Below are 15352 nucleotides of genomic sequence, written 5' to 3'. Positions count from 1 at the left end.
AAAGCCTGCGCGTATCGTGGCTCGTGCGAACGTTGTCCCTAGTTTCGGTACGAAGACGAGTCGATCGATTCGCCGAGACGCGATTACGCCGATAAACGGTCGTTGCTTAACGCGTTGTACGTCGCGCTCGCCTTTGATCGCCTGTGCGCGTACCTACGAGGAATTTTTCATCCGAGAATTCCGAGGTTTCATCGATCGCGGGTCAAGTGGCTCGGTGACTCGGTCGGTTAACCCTGGGCGCAACGCGCGTACGATCCGCGTGATACGAATTACGCTGCAGCCTATTTACGTCCTCCGTGGCTCGCTCGATGAATACCGCGTTTGACGAGCCACTTTGATACTCGTCCCCTACGTCGTCGTATTCGCTCGTCGTGCGACGTCGCGCGTACCGCGCTTGGAGAAACCGAGGAAAACGAACAACGAGATACCGACAAACCATCTTTCGCCATCGCTTTTCCTTCTTCCTTCTGTGGCGAATGATGCGCTGACATCGGATTTATATAATAACGACGAATAAGATCGCCGTTGCAACCGCCAAGTGTATTTAGAATATGCCGAATAGATAGTAGTAAATAATAGTAAAAGCTTATAAATACCTTCGATAGACGTTCGTAGAAACGTAGTCACGAAGATGGGAAATAAAATGCTCGCAGATGACGATAACTCGGTAATATCTCGGTAATAGCTCGATGATGATAACTGCTCGCTCGCGTCCGTTTATTTATACTGGTCTCGGGGGGACTCGGAAGATTGAAATTTGTCTTAGAACGACGGTCGTCCTCAACGGCAACGTTGTTTTTGCCTAGAGATAATCTAACGCTAATTTCGTGTTCCGAGGCACAACAACAACACGAGTCGCTCTCGCTTCCTCCTTTTTTTTTTTTTCTTTCTTTCTCATTCACGATGTCAATTCGTAAATACGATTCGTCGATTCCGCTTAGCCGCCGTCGCTGCGTATAAATAGCCAGATTAGATTCGTTAACGCACCGCGTCGCTCGCACGCTTCGGCTCTGACCGATTGATCGGGCGATCGCATTTTCAACAGGCTTCTCTTCTCGTCTGTTTCAGGTAAGCTCGCACGTAGGGCGACCGAAACGCACGCTAAAGAATAGGTCGTGAGTTAACGGTTGCTCGTTGCTGACTTCGCATACCGTGGTGGGACGACGATGCGACTCCAACCGCCTCGTCGAACACGAACAACGACGTCGCCTTTGTCCGCGCGCGTTGACCTGCATAAATTAGCCGCGATGCGCGTGTCCGTCGACGACGCGTGCAACTTTCTAAAACGCGTTGTATCGCGCGCCATACGGCTGGCAAAGTTGGAGTATCGGATGGAGTAACGGGGTGAAAAGCGTGTGTACAAGAGGAAGACGGAGAGGCGGGCGCCGGGACACGATGCACGAAATCGTAACGATTTCACGGGCGGACGATCGTTGGGATGGAAGCTCGTCGCGCGCGGCAAGTGTCGAGTATGTAACGAGAGAAGAGGGGGAGGGGGAGGTGTAGTAGCAGCGCGCCGAGGAGCGAGCGCTGCCTGTTCGCTCGCACGCACCACCGCCCCCGTAATCGCGGTTAATTAACGAGCCGGCAGCTGGTAACGAGGCTACCGATTACTTGCCGCGCATCGACCACGATTATTCCGGCTTCTCCTATTCCCTTGCCTTCCGGTTCGTCGAATCCACCACCGATCGTCGTCCTTTTCACCGAAACCTCCTTTTCTCTCCGCCTTACTCGCGCCATTTCAAATCGTCCGCTGTGTTTTGCCGCGAAAGACCTGGCGTTTTCACGAGATTCGCGCACGAAATTAGCCACGAGCGAAATTTCTAGGAAAGCGAACGACGGTCGGGTGTCGGAAGGACTCGCGTAAGTCGCAGTGCGACGCGGGAATAAACGCGAGGATTCGTTTTCGGTGGCAAGGATTTCCAGATAAACGTGTTTTCAGAGCGATTAAAAAGCGTTCCCTCTTTTTCACGCTCGCGTTCCTCCCTCTATTTCTCCTTCCTTTCCGTCAGCGAAGCAACGAAGCGTCTCTATCTTTGCGCTCGAAAAGGATCGCGAACGTCCTTCCCCTCGCTTCGACCAGCCGAGGCGTTCTTTTTGCGGAAAACGCGGCTTTTAAATCTCGATCCGCTTCGTTCCTCGACCAGCCACTCTTTCCGCGAACGAGGAAACCCGCGCGAGATGCGAACAAGAGAGACAGCAAAGAAAAGCGCGACGGAACTCGAACGGAAACGGTCGCCAGCGTAAACGTCGCGTAGCCAAAGGAAAGGTGATTCTCCTCCGGAAGGAAAACGAGGGAATCGTCGTCTCGAGCAGACGGAAGAGGTTAAAATTCTCGACGTTCCATCTGCGCGGAGAAGTTGATCTGGTCGAATGGACCAAGATCTGCTCCTTCTTTTCTCCTCCGTGGCTGTTCGAGGAAAGCGTGTAATTAGTTTTTCGTTTTACGCGATCGCGGTAGGAACGAAGGATCCGTTTGACCGATAGAACGCGATCGTTGCGGAAATTAGGTTGGCGAAAGAGGTAGATCCGATGCGCTGCGGAAGCGAGCAACTTTGCCGCTTTTCCTGCCGGCAAATCCCACAGGCGATGCACGTACGATGTACTTGGCTCGAAAAGTTTCGCGCCCGTTAATCTTCGCCCTCTTGAAGTTTATCGCGCGTTACGCGTACACCTTCCGACCAAGTTTTCGCCGCGAGTAGACGGCGAAACGAGCTTTCCTCGTCCGCGTTTTCTTACCTTTGCTCCATCGAGGCTCGCGGGCAACCGTACGAAACTTCCCCGAATAAATAACAAGGAGGAGGAAAAAGTCCGACTTTCGCGAGAAATTTGCAGGTTTGAGCCACGTAGAAAGTATCGCGCTCTTTTCTTCTCCGACGTCCTGCGGCTTTGATATTTCCGCGCGTTTCAGCCAATTCAGCGAACGCGCACGACGTCTCGAAAGATGAGAATCGGCCGGCGATCGGGCGTCCGTTTCGTCTCGACGAAGGAGATGGACGCGAGAAAGAACCTCGAAAGGTACGGAGCGATCCCGGCGAAGAAAAAGACAGAGAGAGAGAGAGGAGGAGGTTGACGCGGTCGTCGTATCGATTGCTCGGCGCTCTCTCGAGTCACCCTCGAACGATCCTTTATTCCGCGCGCTTTGTTATCAGCCGTTTAGAGAAGAGCATCGAGGGCGCTGGCCTCTGGTGCTTCTTTTTCGCGATCCGATCGAGATAAACGGGATCGAACGCTGACACGGCGTTGCCGGACTATCGCTTTCCGCTCCATGTTTCTCCATGATGTCGATACGTCGCGCGTACGCCAAGTATGCGTATATGGCGTGCGACGTGGTCCGAAAGGGCGCGTATCCGCGATCGATGCGTCGTCCGACCCTTATCGGTTCTCCTATCGATTTCGGCGGACGAACCGTTTCCATCGATCGTCTTCTTCTCGTCTTCCGATCGGAGGACGCCTGGTCGTCTGGCGGTATGCAGGGACCCTGCCATCGCACGGCGACTCGTTGATATTAATCAACGGCGAGGAAATATCGTCACGGTCGTGTAAATATCGTAGCCGACGATTCGTTAAAACTCGCTTCGAACGACTCGTGGGTCGCTGGTTTTTACGATCGGAACGAAGCATCGCCGCTTCGATTTTTGAATCGCTCGGCATTATCGTCGGATCATTGGCTTGGCGTTTCGCGCCGAATCTCGTTTCTTTCTTCGTGTCTTTGGAAACTCGGAGATCTTGGAAACGCGTAGCGGAATACGAAAATGTCGAAAGAAAAAGGTTGTAGAGTAGCGGCAGCAACCTTTAGGTAGGAGGGATGTAAGAGCAGAGCGTACCACCGCTTTCGTTCCCGTTTCTATTCCCGAAAAGGGGGTCGCGGCGGGCTTGTGCCAAGGAAATTGGGGGCTTCTCAGAAACATATTGCCCTCTCAATCCTCTCAAACCACCCTGTTGGTTGGCTGGCTGGCTGGCTGGCTGGCTGGCTGGCACGAAGTGGGATGGTTCTCCCTTCTGGAAAGGTTGGCGGGAAAAGGGGATAAAGGAGGAGGAAAGGTGGAAGGAGGGAGGAAGGAAAAGGAAGCGAGCGGGAGAGCGTGGCAGAGTTTAAAGCCAGGCAACTAGTTTCGCAACTGCTATCCCCGTTGCTGCAACCCTCTTTGGCGAGTAAAGAGACGGCGGAGGGTGTGCCGGATACTAGCTGAGAGGGCGAAGGTGGCGGTAGGGGGTAGGACGAGCCGGTGAAAGAGCAGAAGGAGGAGGAGGAGGAGGAGGAGGACGCGAACGCTTAAAGCTCGAAGCTGGAAGCTAGAAAACGCGTGTGGTGGGAGAGACAGCTATAAGCGGGTAACCGGTGGCGGCTGCGGCGGCAGCGCGATGGGTCAAAACGACCCTATCGGAAAAGAGTCGACCCGATCCGGTTCCGGCTTCCTCGCGTACGGAAATGAAAGAGCCAATCGTCGACGTTGCCGTTACCGTTCGACGTCCCATCGTTGCTTCGGTCTTGGATCTCGCGACTCCTCTCTACGACCATCGATCGCTTCGTCTCGATTTTTCCACGCGTCTCGCGTCACCGCGTTTCCCCGTACAAACGAGAGATCCATCTTTTTTCGCGCCCTCTCGACGATCGTCGAAAGTAGCCAAAGGATAAAACCGATCCCTCTCTTTGGACACGTCGAGGATTACCGCGTAACTAACCGACACGCGGACAAAGGTGATATCGATTTTATCCGATCCGTGCTGATTTCAAAGGTTTTGCGCGTATTTAGCCTGCGTTCCTCCCTTCTCCTCCCGAGCCCGCAGCTTTCACGCGAATCAACCGCTCTATCCGTATTCGGTGAACCGTCGTTAACGAGCATCCACTCGTTCGTCTGCCAACTTAACAACGCGCGTTACACGATCATCGCTGTAAATCGCGTTCCATCCAACCAGAATTCTATCGGTATCGGCGTCAATATCGCCGTTCGTTTCCAATTACCGCGTTATTTTCGCAGGCTGGATCGAAACTTTCTCGAACGATTTTTAGAGATTTCGCGACGAACCGAACGTTTCGGGCAAATCTAATTTTCGAGCAGTGGCGTTTTGCTCCAAGTCGTCCTCTCGTTTCCGAGTAATCGGCTACGATTCGCGAGACAGCTGGCGTGCAACCTTCCGACTCGGCGAATATCGATACGCCGTCGAATCAAAGCGCTGCCGGCATAAAGCCGGGATTCGTCGAGCGTACGCTCCGATACCGCGTCGAGTCTGCGAGTTACGTTGGCCGTTGCTCGGAATCGTTCGTCTATTCGAAAGTTAATGGCGATCGACTGCCATTAACGTGCGAGAAACGCCGTTTCGGAGGACACGCGAGTGTCTTGCGAATCGAATGGAAATGAACGCGGCAAAGGTAGCGAAGAGCGTAGGACGAACGTAACGCGAAATGAAATAACGAGTAGGTGGTCGTGCGAAATGGAATGAAAATTCACGCAGAAGCGGGTGAGCGAGAACGCGAAAAATTAAACTCCCCTTTTCCACTTCTCTTCCTCCGGTCCGTCCCTTGCTGACTGACTCTCTTTTATATTTCCGATTCTCCTCTTTTTGTCCATCGCTGCTTTTTCTTCTCTCTCTCTCTTTCATCGCACGTTATCAGAAAGGAGAAACTCGATTGGCGTGCGCGGACCGACTGCGATTGAAATGAAAACGTAGCGGAGGAGATCGGTCCGCGACTCGGCCAATCAACGCCAGCAAAAATAGCTTTTTTTTTTTTTAATCTACTCGCGAAACGATACGAAAAAAGATGGTCTCCGGCGATCGAATCGACCGAATCTCGCGTTTATTATGGTCAATGGATCGGTATTAATTTCCACTTAAGTCGGTCGGATTACGTTCGACCAACGTCGTTCCCACGGACGGAATTGCCACGAGGATCGATACACGGTGATGGCGCAAATAACAGAATCGAAAGCAAATAGGAGAAAATAAGCGACTGTCGGCTAGCGTATACACGATAGTAATCGTCTCGCGTCTTTCGGCTAGCCGCGACTACTTAGAGACGACGCGTGATTATAGCTTGGTAGATAAAACGCGCAGCTCGTGACGATCTTTCGCGTCGATCGCGTTGCTGGAAGAGACGGACTAGATGCTAGAGAAACGTCGCGATCGCGCTCTGATCCTAACTCGATGGATTGGATCGAGGACGACGAAGCGGCACAACCGTTTTAGCGATTCGACGCGCGCTTTACCGAGTCACGAGGGTGAGAACACGCGAGCGGAAACGCTCGTGTGCTCTGTGCGAAGGCCGAGCGTAGCGGGGGGTAACAGATGGGATCCAGCGGCAGAGCCGGAAAGGAGAAGGGGCAGAAGCAACTCGGGGTTCGAGAAGCATCGGCGCGGCACCGACGATCAACGCTTTCCGTGGCGAATCGACTTCTAATTCCTAGCTCGTTTTCTAGCCTGCGCTATCGATCACAACGCTATCTCCGCTAGCGACGTAAAAACCACCGAAAGAGACAAATCGTTTCCTTATTGGTTGGCGCGCGTTCTCTTAACGGCCGACACCCTGTGCCCGCCGTCGTGCGACCACCGCTCTTTGGCGTAGCTTACGCGTATGCGAATTGGCGCGATCGAAACGGCCAGCGGCGGCACGAGCTTAACACGGTGTACGTGCAAAAACAGACGGCGAATATTTTCCATGGCGTGCACATTCGTTATTCGACCGGTCGATGCCGGGTAATTGAATACGTGGCTTTTATACGTGGCCGAGGGTGGTGTACAGCACACGGTTCTCCTCTCTCGGCGTATCGCTGGTGGTGGTGGTGGAGGTGGTGGGTGGTGGTGGTGGTGGCCGTGGAGAAAGGGAAGGGTGCGAGTGGGATGCAGAGTACTATGGGCGAAGGGGAGTCGTGGAAGAGGTGTTGACGGGAGGCAGGCAGAGGCAGCGAGCAAGAGAGAGCAGCACAGCTTTGGAGACTAGTCTACGCTCGATGTGTTCCGCTGTTCCGGGGTTTTATAGCGGCGGTCGGAATTAATGAGGGGCCGTGTTTTCACGGCGGCCGAGTGGCGGTGCAGATTTCATTTTACTATTTACCTCGGGGAATTTATTCGACAACGACCGACCGGCAGGGTGTGGTGGTGTCGTCGATGGTCGACGGCGAATGAACAGAAGAGAGAGAGAGAGGATCGGCGGACGAGGATCGCGTTTGACACGATTTGGACAAAGAAACGAGTCGACGCGCTATCGACGCTAGTCTCGTTCCAACTACGTCGTCTTTCTTACTCCTGAATTTCCACGTTTTTCCCTTATACTCTGACCAAACGTACGCGCCTTTCGGCCCGTTTTTTCTTTTCTTCTTCCGTTCTTCTTTGCCCCTCTGTGCCGCCTTTGACATGCAAATTTCGTCTTTCTCGCTTTTGTAACGTCGACGTTCGGATCGGGAATACCTGCCTACGCACACCAGGTCGTTGGATCGAAGGCGGCAACGTTACAGCTGCGAACCATCGACGAAACGCGAATTCCCGTCACGTTCGGCGATCTAACGAATTAATATGGAAATTCCAAAGCACCTTACGAACGAACGAACGAATTGCGTCGACGCAAAATCTCCTCCTATGCTACTCTTATCGAGGCGCGAGGGTGGCGCGAAGATCCGCCACTTTTTATTTCCTCGCTCTAGCGTCAACTTGCAACTTGCTAAAAGCGAAGTTTACGTTACGTCGTTCGATCCTACGTTTACGCGATGTTTCTTCAAATATTCGACGGGTTTTTGCGACCGGACGTTTCGACCAGAGGGATAGAGGTTGTTGGACGCCGATGGCGATGGTTAAGAGCGGGTACGGTAGGACCGTACTAAAATGAAACGTATATTTGAGGTTAGGGCGGATCAGGGGTTGAGCTCGCGAGCCCCCGAGTCGTTTATATGGTGATTCAATGGGAGAGGGGGAGCTTGGCAAAATGTCAAGGGACTCGTAAGGGTGGCCCGAGTTTCGCAGAGCTTCGACTGCCGCTCGTTCGGTCGTTGGAACGAAAATTTCGCTACCGTGCGTTTCACGCCCTCTCGCGAACCTCTGAAAATCTCTGAACATTTTTTCCCTACCTCGCTATCGTTACACCGCGATTGAAATATTCGCCAAGCTTCGGTTACAGGTGAAAACGTTACGGAACCAACCACGCGCCGACCTATACAGAGATATCGGCCGCTGAAACTGAAACGCGTGCTTTAATCGAAACGGAGGGTGGGGGTAAAGTGGTTACCGTTTATTCGATATCTTTTGCCAGCGTTATCGATACCATGACGGTGAAAATACGATAGCCAGAATCGGAATAAACGCGTATGGCCGGTCGGTGAATCAATTGTACAACTTCCCAATGGGATTTCAGCCAGCAGATAAAACGACGCGTTTTATACCGAGTATACCGCTAACAGAGGTGGTTTGATGACGCTGCGTCCTTCCGACCTCGATTTGACGCCGCCAGAGAATCGATGGCCATTCGTGCCGGTCATGCGACAGATGTTGATCTAACTGCGTGTGGCAACCCTTTGTAAAAGCTGCAATTTACACGCGCCAGAACCTCGCAACAGAAAAATACGAGGGACGGGGGGGTGGGGTGGCGATGAGCGGTTTCCATCGAAGAGAAATGCCCAAAGAGTGGGGAGTGAACGAGTCGGTCGGGCGATTGTTCGTAACCGCACAAAAGCACCGTCCGTCGACAAAACGTTTCCAACTCGAGCGAAGTAACGCAAACCTGCTACTCTTACTCTACTGCCAACTATCGCTCGCTCGCATACCGAAAGTCGATCGTACGCGATTTCTTCGCTGAATTTTACCTTCTTCTTTTTTTCTCTTCTCCTCCGTTCTCGGCTGGTTGGTCGTTTCTTTGCCACGCCGTCGAGTTTGCCTTCTTACGCACCAACGATAACGGAGGGATCGTTTCCCCTCGGTTATAATTTGCCGCGACAGTCCTTCCGGCATCGATTTTTCACGCGGAACTTGGCTTCCCGTGAACGAGCCAGCTCCGAAGGGTTTGCGCGAGGAGTCAGGGGCTTGAACGGGAAAAGGTCAACCACGATCCGACACGAAGCCCGGTGGTTGCTCGCTCCCCTCGCCTCTCCCTCCCTATTTCCCTCCTTTCCCTTTCCATATCCTCGCCATGATTCTCGTCCATTTTCTCTGAATCGCGCCCCGTCTCGTCTTTTTGCTCCGACTCGTCGAGCAGGCTTCGACGCGATCAAGAAAATTTCGTAAAAACGATTACGAACGGAGCAAGGAATCCCGGATCGTCGAAAGCAAGTTTATCCCGCTAAGACGAAAGGTTGCGTTGCGGCTTTTCCTTTCCATCGTTTTAATATCGACCGCGATTGGTTATTCCGTTCTCTGTTCCGGCGTGTGCTCTCCTTTTTTTCCGTTTCATCGTCCTCCATTTGCCGGTTTCCTCTTGTACGCTACACGCGCCGATATTCCTCGTACATCGAACGCGAGAAGCGAATATCGCTTCGAATTTACGAGGCTCGAGAACTCGTTGGAACGTCTGTACGTACGTCGTGCTGCACGCGTGTTCGAATTTCAATCGCACCTGATCGGCGTCTGAAATTTTCCCCTTCTCTCTTTCATCCTCCTACTTTTTTCACGCGGTACCGCGTCCAACTATTACGAAATTCGCGCGATCGAATAAACTTTAACGATCGGTGTTTAAACGTTTTACGAGGCACCGCGGAATTTCAAATAAACTGCTTGCATGGAAACGACCGAACGCGGATGCGAGATCACGGACCTCTCGAAAGTTTGGCGGCAGTGGACGTGGCGCTCAGCGAGGTAGTTTTTAGTCAAGGAAAGTCAGTCTTTTTCCTTTTTCTTTTTTTTCCCCCGAACAGGCGAAAATCTATACGAGGAAGGAGCAGCGAGGTCGATTTTATCGAAACTCTCTTCCGTTCGCGGCTGACTCGTGAATTCCACGAGTTGGCCTGATTAATTCTCGAACGAGAGAGATGGCACAGAATCGCGCGGATACGTCGGACGGTGAGTCGGAGGAAACGTAGGTCGGTTATCGCGACGCGAAAATCGATGAACGTGCTTACGCGAAAGAAAAAGAATTCCCTCTGCGTGCGTTTAACCGCGTCAGGATCTTGTTCTCGCGTTTATAGCGCGAATGCCTTCCTCCGTTACTTCCTATACTTGCCGGTTTCTCGTACGGTAAAACGACAACGTTCCCACCTGTTGTTTATCATCTTTCGACCAAAGGAGAAAAGATATCGCGTATTCGCGCTTCTTCAAGCGTGTTTTATATCGCCGTACATTCTTCTTCTTCTTCTTCTTCTTTATTCCTCTTCTTTTTTCCATTTCCGTAAGTCGGTCGATTATTTCGCGCGTTTAATTCCATCCGGCAAACGCCGCTCGCCACGCAACTTTGAAGCGTTTTGTCGTTCGACTCGCGCGTCGTTATCGACGCGACTCGACCAGGCGCAACAGGGGAATTCGATTCGGTGACGCGAAATTATTAACTGCGCGGCACTTGGAACGCGATATTTCGGCGTTGTTTTCGCCAGCCTCTATATGGAGCTCGAATTCCAATTAAACGGTTACTCGTTGTTCCGTGGTGCCAAGTTTCGGAGGAACGCGAAGGATTTGACGACGATGTCGCAAGTCGGCAAACGATAGAATTTTCAGGTTGTCGATACGATCGTCGTACGTTCGTCCCGATCCGGGGCCAGGCCGAAGGTTCGAGACTCGAGCGATACGTAGGAGACGCGCGTGTATCGGTTTGGACGAGAGAGAGTTTGGCGAAAGAAGACTTTGGCGTAAAAACCGAGTCAGTGGCGTAATCCGTGGCTGTTTATCCGGTCGTAGCCGGTGTGGGATATCGCGCGCGCTTTGGTTTCGCCTTGCTCCGCAGGATTCGCAAGCGGCTACGAACGGCGTGGATAAAAGGGGTATACGCTGTACACGGAGAGGGTCACGGGGACTGTAGCAGGCTGGATTCAGGTTCTTCCTGTCTTAGTGGTGTGGCGTTACCATGGTAACAGACTGTAAGCCGCTTAACACCACCCTCTCTACACCCTTTCCACTCGCTAGAATCCTTGTGCTTGCGACGTCGAGTCAACCCACCCTGCTCGGCGCGTCGTTCGCGTTGGCGAATGTCGTTTTCCCTTTGCTCCCTTCGCTCCCTTCGCTCCATTCGATTCCGCTCTATCCGTGCCGGGCTCACGGAGAACCATCCACGCACGTATACCCGTTCCTCGTTTCCTCCCCAGCGGCACCAAAGTATCTCCTTCTCCCTTATCGTCAACAACCACTCGAAAACGTTTATCGTTTGGTCGATCGTAATGCCACGACGATCGAGTAAAGCGCAGGTCGAAAGATCGAGAGACGTAGAAAGAGGCTGGTTGTTAAAAGACGACGACGAGGACAAGAGAAAAAGGCGCGAATAACGGGAGTACGAGAATGAAAAGAAATCGCGTTCGGAACGTGGAAACAGGGGAAAATGAGAAAGGGAGGCGAGAGCAAAAGGCGACGGGGTGCACGCGGTGGTGAGGAGAGGAGAGCTGCGGAAAGACGAGGGGAAGAGTCGCGTGTCCGTTGAGAGGAAACGAAGATGTGTGCGCTCTGCTGACGAGGAATTGAATGGAGGGTGAAAAGCATCCTCGGAATCATCGCGGAGAGAGCCATCGGGTATTCTCTGCCTGTTATTTTCTCGTTTTAACCGGAGGGTTTTTTCGCGCGCACGCGCGTCCCGGCGTGTCAGCAAACGCGGGTAAGAGACAGAGAAACATCGTTCGTCGTCCCTTTCTTTGGCAACCATCGTCCGAGACACAAAGGACCATCCGGATGCCGACGTGTCCTAGCTCGTTCTTGATTTTTAAAAAATCGGCCGAGGCAGAGGACGAAAAGAGAGGAGGAAACCGCGAAAGAACGAATTCACGCTTTGACGTCTTCTCGATGTAGATCGATCTGGTTTGAAAGCTCTTCCGAGCCGCTTACTCTTTTCAAAGGGTTCTCCGTGCAATCCCAGATTCGTATCGCTCGCAAACAGCTTCGAAGGTCGAAGAACCGTTTCCCTTCTTTTCACCCTCGATGGAAAACGATAAAACGCAGAAAAATCATATCGTCTCGATATCCCGTGTACCAAATAATAGCGCGACGCGTTGAAAATTATCGTCGATCGTCGCGCTCGTGCGCCCGATAAAAGCTGTAATTAACGTTCGAAAGCGGTCGAAGAAAACGATCAACGTACGACGACGTTTCAACGATATTTTATTATCGCGTTTCATTCGTCTAATGGTTTTCCGTATAGTTACGTTGGTTATCGTCGTTGTGCGTACTCTTTACGAAATAAAGGAAAAACCAGAGGAAAGAAGAGTAAATGTCGCGTATTTATCCGACGCGTTTGAACGAGCGTTGAAAAAGAACCGAGTGACCAACGACGTACGAATCCCGTAACGTTGTATATTACATAAAAATAATAATAATAATCGTGAAAATTGTACTACGTTTTCAACCGACTCGTTAGAAATATTTCGTCAGCAGGCATTATCGTTCTATATTATATCGTTATCATATATATACATATATTTATCGTCTGTATCGTTAATTACGAATATAAGAATTTGGATAAAGACGATTTTTCGTCTGGTCGTCGATCTTTCCGATCGCGGAAATCTAATTCTCTGATTTTGAATTCGTTTCAGGTCTTCAGCCTGCCAGCACCAAAGCGCCACCCACCACGATCAGCAAATCTCACAGACCCAGTTCCGGCGTTTTACCGCAGGGTCATACCCCTGGACCGGGTCCAGGTGGACAACAGAACAGCAGGAGCTTCGCCGCCGCTCTACGAAACCTAGCTAAACAGGCAGGGCCGGCTCCTCAGGAGGAAGAACCTCGTGCGAGTCCTAAGAATCGGGCGCCACCTCCTCTGGTTAGAGGTCCTTCGCCTGCCAAGGTGAGCGATCGTCGCCGGCCGATCGGGGAACCTGCTTTCCTTCCTTTCTTTCGTTTCTTTTACTGGACGCGTTTATTGGAATTCGTATCGCCTGGCCGTTATCGTCCCCTCCCCCCCTCCCCCGAAACGGAACGGAAGTTTCTTAACGATTTCGTTTGGTTCGTATACTCCGAACCAAATGGTAAAAAAATGGTTTGGAGGACGCGTTTCGTCGGTGGTCGTAAGCGGAAAAGGAGGCCAAGGATTAACGAACGAGGAAATGTGTATTTTAGGAACGATCTACGCACGAGAGAAGACCAGAGGAGATACCGTCGTTGTACACGAACGCAAGACCCGCGGACACCAGTAAACACAGCGTAACTGCCGCCGCTTCCGAATTGTTGGCACGTTCGGGTTTTCAACCGTACCGGCCTGAACATCATCCGGCCCACGCTCCACCGGCTTTTGCCCTGGACCCTGCGGCCTACAATCCTTATCATCACGGTCTCTATCCACCACCGCACCTCCAACACGCTTATAGGTAATAGCGCGCGATCTAACGCCGCCTCTCTGCCGTTTACCGATGGAACGCGCGGCTAACAAGCGTGTTTAAACGAAATCGTGGTGTAACGCTCGATTCTCGGTACGCAGATTAGAGGAACAGTTGTACTTGGAACGGTGTGGAATGCTGAGACCACCGATATTTCCTGGCTTACCTTCGTATCCTCTGTACGGATTGAGATACAGTCCGGACATGCTACCTCCTGCGTCTCTTGGACTGATGTCTCCCGTGATGCACGAGCGGTAAGTGAGCGACAGTGTGGGAAGCTAACGGACGGGAAGCGGTGCCTGTTGACCGGATGATCCCCTCGTACGGCCCTTTATTAACGGTCCTACGATTCTCGTTTCAGGCTGAAACTGGAGGAGGAGCACCGGCTGAGGCAAGCGCGAGAGCAAGCCGCATTGCGGGAGGAGGAGGAGAGGAGAAGAGCGGCACGAAATTCCGCTCCTGCAGCCCCGGTACCCGCGCCTGCACCTGCATCCGCCGATACTGCAGGTGAGCGAGTCGCTCCACCCCCCACTGCCTTTCATTAAAAAGAAAGCATCGATTACGAGCGATCGCGAGACTTCTGTCCCGATGGCTTGTTACTCGCGGAAATAACCTTCTTTCCCTTTTTCATTTTTTTTCTCTCTCTCGTACGTTTTTTTCACGCGAGCGTGTTCCGCGTTCCGTGTATCCGACCGATCCTCCCTCCGATCATCAAACTCGACTTAATTTCTTGCTTCTTTCTTCCCAAACGTTATTGTCGTCGTTGTTTCTTTCGTTCTACCATTACGATGTCGATCACGGTGATTACAATGAAATTGCGATAACGTGCTCGCGTCGTTTCGGCAGCACTCCCTTTCTTCTATCTTTCTTTTCTCTCTCTCTCTCTCTCTGTCTCTCTCTCTTTGTCTCTCTCTTTCTCTGTTTATCCTTCTTCGAGCTTTCTATGCACGTGTAAAATTACCGCGGCGAAAGAACCGTACGTCCTGAAATTATTTTCTAGGGGAATACGAAAAATCGATCTTCTTCCGTCTTTGTTCTCGACTTTGGTTTGACAATCGGTGCCAAGCGATCGAACCCTCGACGAGAAACGTCGTTGGTAACGCTATAAGTTAAATGATCTGTACTGCGACCGACAGTTCACCGTGAACGGACGAACTGGCGAAAAGCGGCAAACGAGGAGAAGTCGTTGTAGAATATACCTGACTGTGAATGAAATCGAAAGAAAAAGAAAAAAACATACTACGCTTCTAATTTTAAACTAGATATAATCAAAGTTATAGTCATAGCCAATCGTTTCTTATGAAGGTAGAATCGATATTTTTTAGATAAGTGTATAACTCGATCGTCGAGTTGTTAAGCTTCACGTTTGTCTCTCCCTTCGGTTTTTACTTCGTTTCGTTTCGTTTCGTTTCGTTTTGTTCCTCTATCCCCCCGCCCTTTTTTTTTTTATTTTTTCTTTTTTTTTTTTTTTCTTATTTTCCGTGTTTTCTCTTCGAATGGAACACAGTGCCATTCTGTCGCACGCAACTATGGTACGAGCCTTCGTGGGACCTCTGTTCGAACGCTTTGTCGTAGTCGAGAAAGCGAAGGTGTACGCTGCTTGCCCTAAATTTCCTAGGATAATCGAAACAGTGAAAAATGCAGTTGCGTTTTCGAGACCCGATTTCGCTAAAATAATTTCGTTGACGCGTAGACCGAAGTCAGACTTATTGGCAACTGCGACTATCCTTTGTTTCATATTTAAGAGAATAAGTCGGCCTTCGGTCGGCCGTTTATCCATTTGTATCGTATCATCCGAATCATATATGTTACAAATGATTTTTGTAGTATTGAAACAAAGTCTCTTAATCATGTACAATGTTCGTTACATAGTTAATCGTTTTATATAGTTAGTGACGTCTTGACAAACAGCGAAACTTCAACAT

General features: G+C 51.3%; 1 protein-coding gene across 1 annotated transcript in view; it reads left to right on the top strand.

The window, feature by feature from the left end:
- Px (MAP7 domain-containg protein plexus) overlaps positions 1 to 15352 on the top strand; it is a 46598-nt gene that overhangs the window by 24081 nt on the left and 7165 nt on the right. Inside the window, exons 8-11 of the mRNA XM_072008979.1 lie at positions 12648 to 12898; positions 13171 to 13418; positions 13529 to 13681; positions 13789 to 13934. Coding sequence (XP_071865080.1) covers positions 12648 to 12898; positions 13171 to 13418; positions 13529 to 13681; positions 13789 to 13934 — 798 coding nt within the window. The remainder of the gene's footprint in view (positions 1 to 12647; positions 12899 to 13170; positions 13419 to 13528; positions 13682 to 13788; positions 13935 to 15352) is intronic.

This window comes from Bombus fervidus, chromosome 8, assembly GCF_041682495.2.
Source record: "Bombus fervidus isolate BK054 chromosome 8, iyBomFerv1, whole genome shotgun sequence".
Taxonomy (NCBI): Eukaryota; Metazoa; Arthropoda; class Insecta; order Hymenoptera; family Apidae; genus Bombus; species Bombus fervidus.
This window is presented reverse-complemented; position numbering and strand designations above follow the sequence as displayed.